Source organism: Ruditapes philippinarum, unplaced genomic scaffold (genome assembly GCF_026571515.1).
Source record: "Ruditapes philippinarum isolate M1 unplaced genomic scaffold, ASM2657151v2 ctg7470_1_1_1_1, whole genome shotgun sequence".
Lineage (NCBI taxonomy): Eukaryota > Metazoa > Mollusca > Bivalvia > Venerida > Veneridae > Ruditapes > Ruditapes philippinarum.
The window spans coordinates 26,314-45,729 of NW_026857337.1; the positions used below are offsets into that span (position 1 = coordinate 26,314).

The 19,416-nt window shown below is 30.2% G+C and overlaps 1 protein-coding gene and 2 long non-coding RNA genes across 3 annotated transcripts; all 3 read right to left on the reverse strand.

Annotated features, from left to right (window-relative positions):
* Positions 1 to 2,185: 2,185 nt before the first annotated feature.
* Positions 2,186 to 4,167, reverse strand: LOC132749424 (uncharacterized). The gene is made up of 3 exons (XR_009628415.1): positions 4,029 to 4,167; positions 3,070 to 3,121; positions 2,186 to 2,509 (listed from the first exon to the last, which is right to left on the reverse strand). It is a non-coding gene; the product is annotated as an uncharacterized LOC132749424 (long non-coding RNA).
* Positions 4,168 to 6,557: 2,390 nt separating this feature from the next.
* On the reverse strand, positions 6,558 to 7,633 carry LOC132749426 (uncharacterized). The gene is made up of 2 exons (XM_060739156.1): positions 7,262 to 7,633; positions 6,558 to 6,982 (listed from the first exon to the last, which is right to left on the reverse strand). The coding sequence occupies exons 1-2, from the start codon at positions 7,620 to 7,622 to the stop codon at positions 6,558 to 6,560; spliced, it is 786 nt and encodes a 261-aa protein (XP_060595139.1). The 5' UTR covers positions 7,623 to 7,633.
* Positions 7,634 to 17,894: 10,261 nt separating this feature from the next.
* Positions 17,895 to 18,874, reverse strand: LOC132749425 (uncharacterized). The gene is made up of 4 exons (XR_009628416.1): positions 18,848 to 18,874; positions 18,437 to 18,504; positions 18,217 to 18,289; positions 17,895 to 17,969 (listed from the first exon to the last, which is right to left on the reverse strand). It is a non-coding gene; the product is annotated as an uncharacterized LOC132749425 (long non-coding RNA).
* Between the last annotated feature and the right edge of the window lie 542 nt (positions 18,875 to 19,416).

Below are 19,416 nucleotides of genomic sequence, written 5' to 3' on the forward strand. Positions count from 1 at the left end.
TACATCATTGTCTACTACGTCGGCTATGTCTTTGGATCTAGTAAGTCTAGTGTCGTCAAGGTCCTGTTTATCAGTACTACAATATAATGTCCAAAGCCTGCTTGGCACAATAGAAATTCTAGCCACTAAATTAAGTATGTTCCTGGAGTCAAATGCGGCTTTATCCTAGTGTTTCCAATTCTGATATATCTATACCATGTTTTTTATTCCCCAGAAAGAAATTACAGGATTGATGACATTCATGGTTTAGTTTCTATATACATTAAGAATTCATTATTTTACAAACTGCGGTGGGATCTTGAACCTGAAATATAGAATGTGTATGGGTGGAGCTTTTATTATCTAAATCTAAACGTACCCTGTTTTGTACTTTTTATCGACCTGCTCTCATAATTATACAACCATTAGCCAACATTCACTTAATTTGGCAGATGAATCAAATATAACAGATATAATTGTAACTGGAGACTTTAACTTTAATCAATTTCATCCGACATTATCATGCAAACTTCTTTCAATTTGTCAACAATTTCACCTTCAACAACTTATAAACGAACCTACATATTTTACCGCGTCGTCAGCATCTGTTTTTATATCTTTTTCTTGTTTCTTGCAGTCACCGAGTGATAACATCAGGTGTTACGGAATCAGTTTTAAACTAAAATATTCGCTGTCACTGCCATATTTGTGCTCTTTTTTTCCTTTTCATAGACCTAAATCATTTTATATGGTTATATGATCTCGGCAACTACCACACTCTTAAACAAAGTATTATGCAAACTGACTGGGATCAATATATAAACACCGATATAGATAAAAACGCAACAAAATTCTCAAACTGTCAAAGCAGTACATACCTATAAGAACAAAAATTGTAAAACCGACTAATTCAGTATGGATTACGACACAAATCAAACAGCTTATTCGTAAACGAAAAAACTTTATAACACAGCCAAACAAACCCAAAATCCGTTGCACTGGCACTCATTCAAAAATACGTAATAAAATCATCTCACTTATTCACACGGCCAAACGTAATCACATCAAGACACTTGCACACTCTCTTGCATCAGACAACACATCACAAAGAGACTGGTGGAAACTCATTAAATCACTCATATCACCGACTGAAAAGCAAACAACTCCAACAATCTCTCACCCAGTTACTGAAAGATTTTCATATAATAACAAATCAAAATCCGACTTATTAAACAACTATTTCGGCAACCAGTCTTCTCTAGAAAGAAAACTATGATAAGGAAGTTCCTGACGATTACTTCGAAAAGCCTATGAACACTCTCACTTCAATAAGTAATACAACTCAAGATGTTGAAGATGCTTTCAAATATGAAGCTTCTATATTTGTATCTGGTTCTACTAAACGTTTGTCTTTTAATGAGCTGCAACGAGAGGTCTAATGGGAACCTCTATATCCGAGACAGGAAACGATTTTCATAGTCTTTGGTTTTCATTTACATTGCTCCTCCAAATTAGTCCTTGAATAGATTCTCTTCTTTTCCTTTTCTTAAAAAATAAAGTTTCTTTGTGTATCTCAAATCAAGAAATTCGGAAAATTTATACAATTATTAACACGAAAATTATTTCTTCTAATCTATTAAGTCCCTATTCCTACATCTTACAGATAGAAACTTCTACTCAATGCCCGTTTTTGTTTGTAGGTGGCTAATTTGTCATAGTGACGAATCTTTTTCGTTTTTTTTTTTAAATCTACTAGTATTTCTACCTAAAATTTAATGTTTCAAACATTTTCAAAACCCGACAAAATTTATGGTAATTGTTCCTATTTGAGGAAAAGTCCTTTATAAGCATTTTATGCTTTCGGATCTGATCTTATTTCAGCATTGTATTATTTCATTATTGTATGTAAATCTTGTATGTGCAAATGTTCGAAATAAAATATGTTTAAACTAATGGTCCCCAAACTGTCATACCCGCCTTTCACATAATTTTATTTTCTTGATTTGAAAAATGAAAATGAAACTTTAAGATCGAAAGAGAAAAATTAAGATAAAAACAGACCAGATATTGTCCATATTAATAGCTACTCCACATTGTCTTCACAGAGTTAAAGTATAAAACTTATCAATTTCTAAAAATAAGTACTCTTACTTTCTCTGTTTTCACTGACAATTCTGTCAAATCAGTATTTTATTGATTTTTATTACATTTTGGCTACACATTAGCTATTTGTAAATGTTAACCATTCTTTTTATAAAGGTTTTATCTGCAGCATTTGAAAATTATCAAACTATATTAACTTATATTTATACTAATAATTCAGAATTCACACATAAAATCACGTAAGAGTACACATGAGCTCATTTTCGTTTAGCGTTCTTCTAAAAGTATACAGTTAACTATACAGTACATTTTTTCTTGCTCTCCATAGCAATTACTTTGACTCTTAGATCCTCACAATGTATGTTTTATTGAGTCATAAGTCGATGTTTCAAATGTGCCTAGTTGAAGACCTTCGTAATTCGATATTCTGAAAGTAAAACCATTACAAGATATTTAATTTTCACAAATATCGACAACGACGACCTTATTTTCTGGGAAAATGTTATACTTTACGCTTATCATATCTTTCAATTTAATCATGTTAGTAAATAAAACAATATCATATATGTTGAAAATGGGGAACTTATGAAAACTGATTTAATCAAATCCATGCCTTAATCACTTCTTGGTGAATAACTACCTTTTATTTTACATTTTGCGTGTTCAGATTAAACCATTAGTAATTCAACATTATGCATTAAGGATGAAAAGTTGCTGTCACGCTTAACTTGCTGGCTGTAACACTGTTCCTTTTTTATATTCATAGAGATGACATACACTACACTAGTACAGATACAGCTTTCAAAAGGTCTTAATATAAACTTTCTTACTTTATTCAGGCAATTTATAATATTCATTATCATAATTATGTATATGCAAATGACGTAATCAGAAGTTCAAAAAATAAACTCTGTTTTGTAAATAAATTCAATTATAAAAGGAGCACAAACACAAAAAATAAAAGATCGCATAATTTGAATTGCTCACGGTAAAGATTGTTGAAAATCTGATCTTGATTCTGGAACAGCCTGTGATCTTCCTTAATACAAAAAAGAGAATATTTATATATTAGCAAATTGAATATAGTAGACCTGATTTGCAGAATAACTTCTCTGTAGTTTCGCTTCATTAATTTAAATCATTTTATTTTGAATTGAAGAATATATTACGTTCTAAATCTAGCATTATATTAAGAATATTCATTAAAGGCACATTATGCCTCAGAAATCCATTTTTTAATTCTTTAGAAATGGTGAAACATGTGTTTAAAAAAATATTAATATATCTAGAGCGTGTTTGATGTTTAGCAGCTGAGGAAAGTAGCGCAAAATGTGCAATAATGTGTCCTAAAGGTAGTAAATTGTAAACAATACAGTGTTTTGACTTCCATTCAAAATACTAATTTACCATAACTTTACAAATTTCCACTTAGAAAATGATGTAAAAGTTAGCTCATATCTATATGGCAAATGTGTTAAGAAACTGTAAAAAGATACCAACGATAAAACATTTTTGAGAAATAAAATTGATAGCACTTCTGAGGCACAATGGGCCCTGAAAACGATACGAAACTGAAAACTTAACTATCATCATATATTTTTTTAGTAAAAATATTAAAAAGATCTTATATTTAGTATACGTATACAATTCAATGAAAACATTCTGCAAAATGGTACAGTCATATATAAACACGAATTAAATTATTTGAAACAGGTCAATAGGGGACCGTAAAATATCATTATTGTGCACACAACAAGTGTGTTATGGTTTTCATCTATACATCATGCTTGTTTTGATGGCGTCATTATATGCCTCTAGTTTTATTTTAGAACCGTCAAGACGCTATGAAAATAAAACATAAATGATGAAAATAACATATACTTTCTATAATTTTGAAAGATATGTCATAAAATAATTACTGTCATTATATATTTTAAATTAACTACCTTTTAAGATGACTTTTCTGAGTAGGACAAAAGTAACAACTATTCCTACAGTCAAAATGCCAGTTGATATCCCTACAATTATTCCGATTGGCATGTTTTTCTCATCTTCCTTATGGTCTGCATTAAGGGTCTCAACTGTAAGTATGTTATTAATAACTGATTTTGAAAATGAACAGTTTTGCAATGAGTGAGTAATATTAAACGTAAATAATCATTCTATATCTAATTGACTTGTTTCATGGTTAGTGTCAAGTCACTTCACAACAAAATAACACATTTAAAATGTATGGCGCAGCAAAAGAATTCTGAATATTGTAAATTTTACATGTTGTGACGTCATATGACTGAGTTGTTGGCGTCGCTGTTGATAAATTTGTTAACACTGTAAAGATACATGTAAAACTTGCATTTAATTACATTTTTATTGAAGCATAAACGAGTAATAAATTATTTCATTAATTTCTTCTTACATATCACAGTTATTATTATACAGATATCTATATGCTGTGATAAAACAATAAGGAATTTATATCATGCATAACTTGTTTGTTAAAGCCTCGTCACAACGTGATGTGTACCCACAAGTTTTAGGTTAATACTCTAAATTGCTAAGAAATCTTAATTAAAGCTGTTTTAATGTGTGTAAGCTTTAGACGTTGCTACATATTTAATTAGCCCAATTAAATAAGTTTTCATTTTATTACATTCCTATAAAAACAAGTTTCTGATTATAAGGCAGAGTGATAATGACAACACATATATGTCTCAGTGTATCTAATCAATACCTGTAGTGTTCGTTTTTATATTCTGAGACAAAAACCTGGGGTTCAGTACCATTTATATTGTTGTAATGTATGTTAATGAATATCCGAAACATTTGAAACAAGAGTTACCTTAAAGAATACAGCATGGCATAGTTTCAGAATAAAAAATGCTTTATAGCTAAAGTTTTTTGACAAAATCATGATAAAAAGACGGTTTACTTAAAAATAGTACTAAAAGCTTTGTGACATTCAGTACACTCAGAAAAACTACTTTTCCTTGGACTGTTATATAACTGACATTGAACCAGTTGCATTTGTTTATGAAGTTGTATGTATACACAAATAATCCTTTTAAGAAATAAATATCAGTCCAGTCCTATAGAAATTAACATTTTGTTTTAGGGTTAATTTTGCTTAAATGTTCAAGAATGCAGATGAATGTCTGTAAAACATGCTATTTCCGTTGCATTAATGGTTGTCTGAGTTGTCTGAGGGGTAGTTTGAGGTACAAAATACAATACTGTTATTTGATAACCACTAGATAATCATAGTAGAGAGATCAACACTTTTGACATTGACCTCTAAATATGGACTTTCTTTGTTTTGTTAACTTCGAATTTTCTAGATTAAATTATTAATTCAAAGACGTTTTGCTCCAAAAACCTAGCATCGATTTAAAAATTCGTAAGTCTAAAACAGATGAACTTGTAACTAATTAATTTGTTAAATAAAACTTTAATAATGTTAAAAATATGTATATGTTTATTCTAAAACAACACTGTTTGTTCTAACAGCGCACAAGGCTATTAAAAACAAAGCTCTGACAAAAATGGGTGTCTACCAATTGCTTTCCTAATAATCTTGTAATGTATTCAAAGGTTTCGAAAAAAAAATATATGCTAACAAATCACCAATAAGGATTGAAAGATTTAGTGTTTGAAAGAAGAGTTATAGCGCTTATCAGTCATGATAACAATATTACCACTTCTTATTATCAGTTTATATATAAAGTTAAGTGCTTCAGGTATCTACATTTCGACGTATATTTAGGTGGACATACCATATAGTAAGCTCAATAAGATATTTATTCAAGTATAAATCTATTAAGATAATAAATTTATCAAGGCGTCTTATACGGTTTGAATCACGGTTCACGAGATTTTGACTGCACCGCAAATTTTGCATAGGATAAATATAGGATTTGTACGGACGTGCATTTATGTACATGTATATGTTGAATACGTTTGTACAGTTACGTAGTTAGATAAAGTTAATGACAATTTTTTTTATTGTTTAGATATATTAAACTGAATTAATGTTTTATTGCCATTAATTAAAGGAAAATGACTGAAATAATCATACTAATAGAATTTATCATGAACATATACCTGTTGTAATTAGTTGTGTCTCAACTGACGTTGATACTGTAGATCGTGTAGTTATTGTTTCTTCTTCTAAAATAAATGCATAATAACAGATACATACCTACTAGCATTTATACAATTTAATTATGTTTGTTTTCATTTATTTTGAAGGGTCACTCTTTTTCTTCTAAAACTACTCAAAAGAATTAAGATATTCATTTATTACCCTATTTGAATTTTTTTTCAGAATTTATTTGTCTTTAAATTGTATTAAGAAATTGATCCATGAAACATATATATATTTAAAGAAGGAAAAAAAAATGAATTTTGGACTTATTATTCATATAAAGGTATGTTTATAAACAATTTGAAAATTTTGAAATTGAATATTTAAATATACTTCAAAATAACTTACTGACGTCAAAATAGAATCTTGGATTAGTTTGTGTAACAAATGATCCATAGGGACCTTTATTGACTCTAACATAACACTCAAATACCAAGTAAGAAGCTCTTAGAACATCAGATGATTTTATTTTGTACTGAATAGACCCAGTTCGGATATATCCACACTGATTATCACTGATTACCGTTCCATCATCAAATGTACCGGCTGTTCGTCGATACTCATCAAATTCACCAGCTGATGAGGTTTCAGATGATATATTCCAACGAATTACTGTTTCTGGCAAGCTTCCAATATTAGCTGTACAATTGAGTTCCAATTCATCTCCTACAGTAACAGACACAGCGGCTGATAGGTTGGAAGCTCCTTGAACAATTAAACCATCCCTTCTTGCAATTAACGATATTACACGTGGATTTACTGTCAAAAAAAACCCATACATTAATGATAAATGACCCGTTAGTAGAATATATATGTATGGAGGTGCTTAAATGTTAAATTATCAATTTAAAAATATAACTGTAGATGAAAATAACAAAATGTGGTACTGACATTAAGATTTTAGAATGTTTGATTTTAGAGTAATTTCTTAAGCTTGAATGCAAGATAACTATCTATTTAATGTCATTTCATATATTTAATATGATTTTTGTGTTCGTTTCAAGAATGGCTATGAGTAATAGTAAAAGGAAAAATTACCATAGGCTGAGAAATTTTCATTCATTTCAAATTTCTTGACAGCTGAAGTGATATTGCTTTTGAAGGCTAATTCACACAAGTATTCCCTGGCATCGTGGCATTCAAGTTTTGAAATATTCATAGACAGTGTAAGGTATGTCGATGTAGGTGTTACAGAATTCCAAGCTCCATCGGCGAAATAATCTTTAGTACTTGCCATGATATCTGAACTTAATGTAGGACTTTCATTTGAAACTAATTCCATGAATGCTAATGTTTCCCATTCAGGGAAATCTGTCCCTGAAAGCAATGTTGAGTTGATCATTCGTATTTGAATAAGGTAGATCGTTTCAACATCTATTTCTGTGATTTCACATGCCATAGTTAATGTTCCTGTGCTACCTATTATAACTTGATCTTTGGAAATTGTGAAATTTCAACCAAAAACTTGTACTGAAAATGGAAAGAAATGACATAGGATGTAGTTTTTCCATAGTCATAAAATTGATAATAGAAATGCGCTAAACCACAAGAACCGGAGAATAACAGTACAAAAATTCAAATTTTCTCATTAAAATTTTACTTTCCTTTTATTCAAAACAAACTAGATTATTAAACATCTAAAATGTCTTTCGTCACACAAATTTAATGACTTGTTATAATCTGACCGCTTGTTTTCACAATTATTTCCGGTCTAGCTACAAACAATAAAATATTATAAGGTTGAAAGTCATCAACAAAGAGCAAAGCTCATGGAAAGCAGACCCAACAATGTTCTGTTTCAAAAGGTAGTCATAGGAGCACAAATCCTGAAATGCCGGAAGAAAAATTTCCTCTAACTTATTATAAATTTACATTTGTAAACCAGCAGAATATGTATTTGCTAGTTAAATATACATGTATATATCATAACATTTCGTTTAAATCGACTCATCAATGTTATTTCTTTCGTTATGCATATAGAAACTCAGCTATAAAAAGTTGGGAACCAATTTTCACTTGGTAAACAGAAAATTGATTTGGTTAAATAGATAAGTATGCTTGTTTTCGATAAAAAATTTGATGATAAAAAACAACAACAAAAACAAAGTAAGAGGACGTACCTTCAGCTGCTGTTAGGAAAGCAACTATGCTAAGATATTTAAAAAATCTCGTGTCAGAATTTGACATTTTAACAAATCAGTAAATTTTCATAAACTCTATTTTAAACATATGGAAAATATAATTTTTAAACGAACGATGTTTGAGATTTATTGTCACGCAAACTTATTTCTTATACAGCTCCAAACTTTATTTCAAGTGGTCTCAATATGATTATTGAAACGAAGTTATTAAAAACCTTTCATAACAAAAACAACGATAAATGGTTTCAGCAATGAGCCCTAATAATTTCCCTATAGTGATAAAGGTAATTTGAGCCACATTAAAACATTGTCAATAAGCAGGTTTAAAAACAGTATTGTGTTCTATCAAGTACTGAATCATGGTTAATTTCAATTTGATCATGCCTTAATTATAAACAGGGAAGAAAAAAAAGAAAGACGAAAAAATACGGCGGAATAAATTAACTAAATGGAGTAAATTCATATTATTCAAGTATTTTTACATAAATATATATATTGTAAACTTAAATATTTGTTTTAACTGAGTTTTTTGTCATTAATTATAATTGTCTATGTATAGTTATAATACATATCATTAGTGTATTTCTCACCAAACAAAGAATTTAGTTTTGGGTAACCATCAAATAAATCTTATCGACATTATTCATGCCAAGTGAATAATTATGTAGTTTCCCTGTTCAGTACAAATGGCCAACATAATAATTTCTATTTGTGGCAATATTTGATGTCTTAAGGTTGTATGTAAGTATATTATAGCGGAATGAAAAATGTCTTCTATGAAAATCTACGAATCTGTGAAAATTATGACAGAAAAAAATGAAATAAGCGAAAACAAATTGAGTGTCATCGACTTCGTTTCGGGTTATCTGTCTTAAAATAAAAATGTAATTGTGTGGTGTGGTTTGGAGTAGTTTAAGTCAGGTGAAATATATACATGTATAATCTTATGATAGATTTATGAATTTATGGTTGAAGTACGTTATACAGTCCATTTATATTCCTTAAACCAGCTGTTTATTATAGAAAATATGATTTGAACCTAAGGCGGCATGAAAAGTAATCATATACATGTATTTAATGCCATTGCAATTTAATGATTGCACAACATGCTATGAGTTCAAATGTGTTTTTTTTTCTCAAACGTACCCTAACACCGTTTAAGTAAAATTCAACACTGAGATATGAAACGAATGTAATAAATAATTTATTAACAACCACATAATTTATGTGTTTTATTGTGGTACAGGTGATATTTATAGTTACCATTCATTATACTGATTAAATATAAAGTTCACTGCATATTTTTACGTGTTAAAAGTAATTAAAACATACACACAGCTTATCGAAAAATCACGACCGTGTTCCGAAAAAAATAGCCTTTAACAAGGAAAATTGGGTTTCATTTTCGTTGAAAATGAATAAAAGTCTTCCTCATATGATTACTTGGATTCTTATATAATTGTACTTTAAAGTTAATACAAGTTAGCGACTGCAAAATGAGGGAAAAGAACAACTATAAGTGAGACACCGATATACTTCCGTTCCGGCCAATAGGTTTCGGAAAAATTGTCGTCGCCTTTTCGCTATTTTAGACTGACAAAAAAGTTGTTTGCATAAAACGGGTGCACATATCGTTATAATGATATAACCAAATAAACCGAAACGAGTAATAGGATTAAAATAATGAAAATTAGTTTTATTTAGTAGTTTTATTTACTGAAAAGTGCAACTCTCTCAAGCCCTCTAACACCGGCATAATCGGTATTCAATTATAGATAATTAAAATATTAGGATCACTATGGTTCAAAGAAAACTCAGAAAATATGACAAAAAGTGAGATGAAGTACCGCCGTTTTATTTTGAACATTTGCAAGTGCTTACTTTCTGGTAAAATAAACATCACATGTTCATAGAAAAAAAGTCAGAAATTCATTACACTGTCAAAACTTGTGATGGAAGCGTGTGAAAGGTAACTCACATATCTCCATAATTGCACTGATTAAAGGCACATAAATGTCCTTGAAACTTTTGTAGGCATAATTTGCCTGTAAAGTAAAATCTGTAATTACAAATTATTATATTCATTTTTTATAGAACATAGTGTTCTGTGATATTCTATGTTGACTATTAAATAGCTTTATTGAAAATACTTGAAAAGAACTACAATGAAGTGTATCATAAAGAAGATTTCATCACGAACAAAGTTTAGCATCACTACATTTACAAATTTACATTCTGAAATTAATTGACACCGGAGACAGGGCTTCATGAGTTATACGAAATAGATCTTACTTATATACACACCAGTTTACATACTAAATCTGATTATTTTTGTATATCCCTCATATTATCCGATTGAAAACATGGCAACAACCGCGAACGTAATTTGATGTTCAATAAGAGTCATCTTTGTTGATATTTAAACTCAATCGTAATTTATTCAGCTAAATATTAAAGTATATCTCCCCTTTTTTCAACATAAGAAACTATATAACGCAAGTTATCATGACTTTGGCAAAATAATAATTGGATTCAACTTTATAGATCAGTCACTTTATTCACTTCCGGAAGCATCAGTATGTAAACATATTATTAGAATCACTATTTTTCGAAAATCACGAATAAGATAAATTGAAACTCTATTTCTTGAATTATTTATTAAGATTGATATAATTTTTCATGGCATAAAGAGCCATTCGATAGAAATAATCATTATTATTCGAAATTGTAACATTTGACTTATAAGCTTACTTTTATTACATTATCCTAACCTATTACTCGGCTTGTAATAATTTGAAGGCTATAGTGTTGTCCCAACCGCCAGCAGTAATATGAAAAGTATTGTTGATTATGTGAAAGTTTATATATTTAAAATTGGTCAACAAAGGGATGAAAGATTGATATACGGTTTATTTCATCAAATCTTGTTTAATAGTGTGTCGTGCTGTGTCCTTATGTCGCCTCCTGTCTTATTTGATTCCTTGCCATCCTCATTGCTACTGATCCCGTTTGCTTGTTTTTGCTTGGAGATGTGTTCACTTTATGCGACCCATCCTTTTATTATTTGTTTTCATATTTTGTTGTTTCTATCAAATGATTTAGAACAACTGTTGAACGTTGTTAGTTGATGTTTGAAGCATAATAAAGCTCATTGAATAATTATTCTTTTGCCGGCTTTGTATGTCTGTCTTTTCAAATATTTTGTGACAAAAGTAATAATTCAGTACTAGTCTAGTTATTTACCTTCGTTCAATAGAATGCTGAAAACTGATCGCATTTGAAACCATAAACTGCTTAAAAAGTAATTTTCCTAACATAGGATTTCTTACTATAAATTCGACAGGTTTTTGAAAATATTTGAAATATTGAATAAGTAGAAAGGATTTAAACAATTTATCCTAGTAGACTGAAGAAAGATGAAGAGCCGTCAATTAGTCAAATAAAAGACCCATAAAACGAAAAGTGAATAGAGTAAAATTTTATATCTGAAAGAAGTAGGAATAGAGGCTTAATAGAATTAATGCAAAAATTGTTGTGTTAATAAATGTTTCAAGTGTAAGCCATTCATAATTTAAGATAGAAAAAATAACAACTTATGATGAATAGTAGAAAAGAGGATGATCTATACAGCAAGTAAACCGGGGTAGTAGTAGAGTGAAACATACTTAATCGTTTACTATCTCAAATATGCATTTAAACTGCCTGAAATATGATGACTTTAATGTCTTTACTTAAGTTTGTGTCGTTATTAATTAATATGTGGATAATTACATTACAGTAAGCTGTAAGAGTTTGTTAGAGGCTTTTTATGATCATACAAAGAAATGATTGTAAGCTTCTGGAAGTCCCCATTGGCGAAATATATTTTTCAGTACAGAACAGATGGTGTTTAAGAGAGCCGCATTCAGTTCGTAGACGTGCTTGGTATATTTGCCATTTTCTTATCCTAGTTTAAAAAAAAGTTTGGACTATATTTATTATTTCTTTCAAAAGGCGAATTTTTAGATTGTTCCATTCTTTAAAAACAGAAGGAAGAAAATCCTGTTTTTGTATGCATGTTTTGATTATCGATCGATTGTAAATTATAACGTGTGGTTTCACCTACAAAAGGATGGACAAAGGTATCCCTGGATACCGGCTGCTATTAACTTCAGCAAGTGGTTCTATACCCACACATTATCGAAGGTCTTGCTGATGTCGAAAACGACAATTCGTATTTAACGGCTTTTATCAAGAGCCTTACCGAAAGATTTGTAAAGAAATGATTGTTGATTTACAGTTGAGTCGTCAGGTTTGAAACAACATTTAAAGAAAGAGATTTAAATTTATGGTCATGAAGAAAGTATAATTGAAAATAATGCTTTAAAACTGTTTTCTATACACAGCAATGGAGAGATATGGGACAAAAGATTTTGAGTAACAATGTATCACATCTCTAAAGAAATGGGCAAATATTGACATCTTTGAAACATGAATGATTTCCTCATACTGTACTTACGTACCTGAGAAAAAAGTATGTTCTGTTCTGTTCTGATTTGATGACTCTCTACCAGTCACTCTTTGATGCGCTGTCTGATGTTAGTGAGTCTGCAAGTTTCTGATTGTGGTTATTTTTGGCCATGTGAATAAGTGAGACGATTATATTATGTAATTATTTGACGTCATTTACGTATTTCAGAACATATATGAGGTAACAAAATAACACGTTCATGTAAACAGGAATCTGACGATATTGGATTTGCTAGGTCCAGAGACATAGACGACGTATCGGACAGAGATGCAGTTGAGAAATTTGTTGATGATGGGTCAGTTTGGGTAGTAGTGGTATATCTACAAATAGATTAAAAAACAATATGCAGCCATTGAATGCACGCCATGTTAGTGAAATTAGCGATGAATAGATGAGTAAAGACTACATTTTGAATATAACACACATAGCGTGGTAAAGTTTGTCTGTAATGTTAATGTTGTCTTAAACTTAATTCCATATATGATAAGGCAGCAAGTACATTAGAGTAATGTTTGGGCAGCAAGCATATTCAGTAAGAGGGAGAATTTTCATGTACATACATCATGCATAGGTGTTTTGTCATTAAAAAATTTATGTTCGGAACAACAAAAACCGCGCTGTCAGTATCAGGCATCCGAAGATATCTATTATAAGCATCCAGAACATTATCTTTACAATGTTCCGAAAAGATGTCCTTGGAGGAAAGAAAGAGTTAACATAAAGGAGAAAGCCAATAATTATGTAAAGAGAGTATGATGTAAGAAAATGACAATTGAAAGAGAAACTTAAATAACATAAACGAACCAAAAGGAGCACTGAAAATCATAACTTAACAAAAAAGTGTGCATACTATACACATAGATTTGTGGTTGTATATGAATAACATGTTAATTGGTGGTAACTATGTCAATATAACATCATAATATACTATATACTAATGATTTACAATATCAGTTTTATTAATTTAGCTTTTCACAAACGTTAATTACAATTACTGAACAAATATTGTATTACATGTACACTGGTTTGTAAAAGTAGATCTGTTTGAATCATGAACATAATAAGGCATTGAAAATATTTAAATATGCAAATAAAAATTTCCTATAAATATCATCCCTAATATAAAATAAAAATTAATGTGACAATTTGCAAAAGGCACTCGTTATTGTCTATTAATATTGTTTTAAAGAAATCATTTCCTAAAAAGAGTCACAAAAATCAATTTGTCAAATCAAATTAAATTAGCCAGTAAGTATATTTTGTGTTTATACGTGCATATAAGCTTTACCTTTATTGGTTTTACATCAAATATACAACAGGTATATTTATGATATATTGATGAAGTTACTTAAATGATATTTCATTTTGCGCATATAATTTAAAAGCAGGAATGCCTGAACAAAGTCGCTGATAATTGAAAATAATTATTTACATTATGACCCATAAACGAACACCTTTACCCTTCCTTTAAAAAGAGCAAACATTAGTTATGCAAGGTTTAGAAAATGGTTATATAACATATTGAATGCTTGCTACCTGAAAAAGGTGCTATATATGAAATCATTTCTCATAAAAGTAGCAAAATATATAGGTCGTATTTTGATTTCCATACAAAATACTATATCACTATATCAGCACTGTTTCCGGCTTATAAGTATTTTTGATATAACTGGAAATCAGAAAAAGCTTTTGAAAAATAAAAATAAAAACATTGTGGGGCATAGTCGGTATTTAAAGTCTTATTTTTTTAAAAACAATGTAAAGTATTTTTTTAAAGTGTTCAAAAACCCTCTAATGCCAATATTTAGATAAAGTAATCTATAAATTTAGACTAATAATCAGATAACTTGGTATTAGAATATGTTTTTAAAATGTGTCACAGTTGAGTTCTCTTTTTATCGTATCGTATCTTTTAAAGTATAGTGCTCTTAATTTGCAAATTCTAAAATCCCTAGTCTCGATCCAAATTTTATAACATTTAAAAAAATATCTGCACAGTACTTATTTTGTGACTTCGATGTAACGAGGTTAGAACTTAGAACTGAGATTTTCTGGTCCTTCGGGATCATTGATGCCAGCACTATTAAGTGTTGAGAATTGAGTACCGCTCAAGCCGGTGCTAGGGGGCGTGAGGGATGTTGCACTTATTCATTATCTCTCATGTACAGACTCAATCAAACCGAGTCTGCAATTCTTATGTAATTTTGTTGTGATTAATGCTTCCGAGGGATCACTTTGTTTCCGGAATTTTAGAAATAACACCATGTTCAATCGGCTCCTGGTTAACATATCATCTCTCAAAGTGTGTCACTGTGTGATTGGCTGAAAATAGGCAAATGAATAACGTTTAAATAACCTGAATATACATATAGAGTCTATATAAACTACAATAATATACCATAGTCTGTCCCATTAAAAATGGAAATGAACTTTTGCCTGGTATGAATTAAAAAAACGACGTTGAATAAAAAATAAAACTTTTTGTAAACTAAAAAAGTCACCCTCAGGATTTTTCTGGATTTTCCCTAAAGTGTCTACTTTTCTTGTAAAAGCAAAGTTTAATTAAACTTCTCTACTTTCTTTACTGCAAAACTCTTGAATGACAGGACTCCTACACTTATGATGATCCAGATTATTTTAAACTGTTAATCCGTCTCATTATTAAAACATTGTTCCAATTGTGGAGTTATCTGGGTTAGCAAATGAAATATGTAAACAAAACACATCATATTTCAGTATGTTCTAAATCCATAATTCAAGAACGGCCCATCAATTTAATTTGTCATCATCACAATGTTTATAACTCTTGAAAATGGATTCCCGACGAAAAAAACTTTATTATGTCAACAAAAATTTACGAAATATTTGACGTAACAAAAATGCCTCGCGCTTTTTATTGATGATCCTAGTTGCGGTATTGACAGAGAGCGGTTAGGCATATGTAACCTCATACGGATAATTTTAAGCGTTGAGATAAATTTGTCTTGATGGCATTTAAAATAGCTTTTGTATACCCAGATTTTGCAGTAACTGTTAAAATTACACCTTCAATTCATATATTTACAATACAACTTTTGATAATATTTGAATAATTTTAAACACACTTAATGACATGAATCTATATAACAATACAATACTTCTTCCATTAATTCACATATAACCTTCGTTTTGTTTTTATGATTTTTTTTCAACTGTTTTATATATTTCTCAGAAATTATTTCCTTATATATTATCTCGTTATTCAAGACTTCTGTAAATCCTACTCTTTAAGCTAGAAAATATACAATACGCGGTATTTTTTTCTCCCGCGCAAAAATTACACTTATTGTCCCTTATTGAACATATTGAACGCTCCAATTCAAACTTATTCCTAATAATATCAAATCACTGCCAGTATTTCTTGACAATTTGTTGAATTGTGAGACGGAAAGTTAAATCTGTATATACGAGCTTAAAGTGTATAGGCCTACGTTTGATTGCTCAAACTAGAAAGCATGATAGATCTTTTATATTCTTATAATTAACATTTTCCTCGAAAGCGAGTCTGTGTTCTCTCATTAGCGAGGGAGTTAGTAAAAGTAGACACTGTGGTTACAAGCAAACCAATGCTGAACATATAGTGAATCAGTTCCCCTTTCTACATATTCCTTGTCAAATTTGCAATAAGAAGGGTCACATATTTTTGTATCCCATCGAACCTGGTCACTTTAATTTTTTTGAATAGACGTGATACATACATACTAATGAACAGAATTCAGACAAATACAGAAATATTCAAATTAAACATTAAATTAGCGAAGAACCATTTTTTTAGTTTTCTAGCTAGTGTTCCCGTTACCCTGCGACGCGTTATGGTATCGATTGAAAAACTCTCCAATTAAATCACTTCGCTGCACTTTTTCTCTTAAAAAGAATATAAAATACGACATTATATCATGGTAATTACATGTATTAATCTTTGTGTGATAGAATTTATAAAGCGATTACTGATATTTTCACTTCCAATGATTTTGATTATTTTAAATAATAGTTTGCTAGTAAAATTGTCTTTTTGACACCAACCCTGTTCTCATTTTTCTGTTTGATAATAACATTTAGCTATTGATCAGTAAGTAAATAAGAATAATCATTTTTATATAATTACCGAGAACATTTCATGCTAATTGTGAAACGAACCCTAAATGACGTCTGTATTGGCGCCACCATTTTGAAACGGACAACGGGAAAATATAATTTTTACATTTTGACCATATTACTGACTTTATGAAAAAAAAAGAAAAAACATTAGAGATATTGACGTAGTCAGAGTTAACATGACATTAATTTAAATTATTTTACTATTATATTTAACAAAAAATGGAATATTCAAGTTTGGTGGGACAGACAATAGGTAGATATAAATATCAAACAATAATAATTCCTACGAAAAGTGATAAATGTTTGTATTTTTAATAATTCAAAATTAATGTAAACACACTTTTGTGTAACATTTTTCCTTCGGTAACCTTCAAAATAATCATATCTAAAGCAATATCAGTCAATAGTATGCCGTAAATGATACTTATCACTCTACCTGAATTTAAATTGTTTCCGGCTAAATTTTTGTATACTTTTACAAACATTTAGAAACATCACAGGTTTAGTAAAGTGCTTAAAAATATTTTAAATTGATAAGATATTTAAATTTAAACTACATCTTTTTTGAGAGTTTAACATTATATTACCTGTTTTGTGCTTCACTAACATCGGCTGAAACAATTTATTTGAAAAATATAATAATGAGTAAGTATTTTTAAACAAAATTAGTGCATTTATGCAACTGACTCAATCATTCGAAGAATTAAAAATATCAACACAAAATTTAGTTCGTCAATTGATGTCTTGCATGATCTTCTTGAATGAAATAAGGATTAATGTCAAAATCTAACAGTATTTAAATTGTTTACTCATGAATAATTGAATATTCTGACTTTGAGTATATAATTACATGTTCGATAATATATCTTGCAATTTAATAAAAACCTTACCGTTAAGATAATCATCACTCTCCCCATCTTCTGCCTCTATTGTATATTGACATTGTTCGGAAGTTTGCCTAGAATATTTTTTCAGATAATACAATTACAATTTGGATTTAGCATTCTTATTTACAACCATCTGCCGTTGACTTGAACAGATAAAATGAAATTCAAAATAATCTAAAAAATCATATTGAGATACTCATTTTTCTGATCAAGATATGTCAAACTTCAAATTTCACTAAAAATTAAAAAAAAAAAAAAACAATGTCAAAATAATTATTAACGCATTTCAATTGAAGCAAACAATTAACGATGACTTACGATGAATGTACTGAATCATTCGAATCTGTCTCCACCGACTCTCTAGATTGATGTTGATCTTGTGTCTTCGTGCCTATTTTGTCATTCAAGAAATACATCATTTCGTAATGTTCAACGAATTCTTTAAATGAGTCGTATAATCATACTTAATCTTTCAAATTCTTGTTATTTCAAACATAACAATAATATTACAATAGAAGAGATAACAAAATAAAATCACCTTCTAATGAATCATACGTCTCATTGCTCTCTGTATCTGTTTTGTTATGAGCTTGTTCGTTGTTTTTTCTAGAACACATTTCAATCGAAAAAGATTACAAATTTAATATGAAAAGCTTTCAGATTTAGATGATGTTGTTAAAGAAATAACACATATACTTATGATACAAAGCGTAAATAACGTTTGACTTTTATTGTGTTATATATCATTTACATTGCTCGAATTCATAATAAGGCAATTTTGAACGGACGAAATCAATTAAAAAAATAAACTAGCAGTCCAATATTCTTTAGATAATTGATATTTTCTGCCTTGATTTCGTTTTTTAACATTGAAAACGTATGCAAATAGATAAAGCATACATATCATAGCAGAAAAAAGCACGAATATGAACAAATAAGGATGACATACGGTGAAGGTGCCGAATCATGTGATGCCTACGGTGTCCTTATCGTGCCATTTAGAATGTCGTCCGTCGCGTCTAAGGGTAGACACACGACAATGCGAAGTGACATCGCGACAATGCGAAGCGACGCTCGACAACGCGAAGCGATATGCGACAATGCGAAGCGACGCTCGACAGTGTCAAACGATATGTCGCACTGTCGCCTAGAAATGTCGCGGTAAAAAAGGGCGACATTTAAGAAATGTCGCTTCGCGTTGTCGAGTGTCGCGTTCGCATTGTCGAGCGTCGCTTCGCGTTGTCGCGATGTCACTTCGCGTTGTCGCGATGTCACTTCGCGTTGTCGCATTGTCACTTCGCATTGTCGAGTGTCGAGGTTGGTAGAAGTGCATACCACGACACTCGACAATGCGAAACGACAACGCGAACAATGCGATACGACGCTCGACAATGCGAAGTGACACTCGACATCGCGAAGCGACATTTTTAAAATGTCGAGTAAATGTCGCGTTATTTTTATGATTTTTACACCGCGACGCTCAACATTGCGAAGCGACACTCGACAATGCGAAGCGAC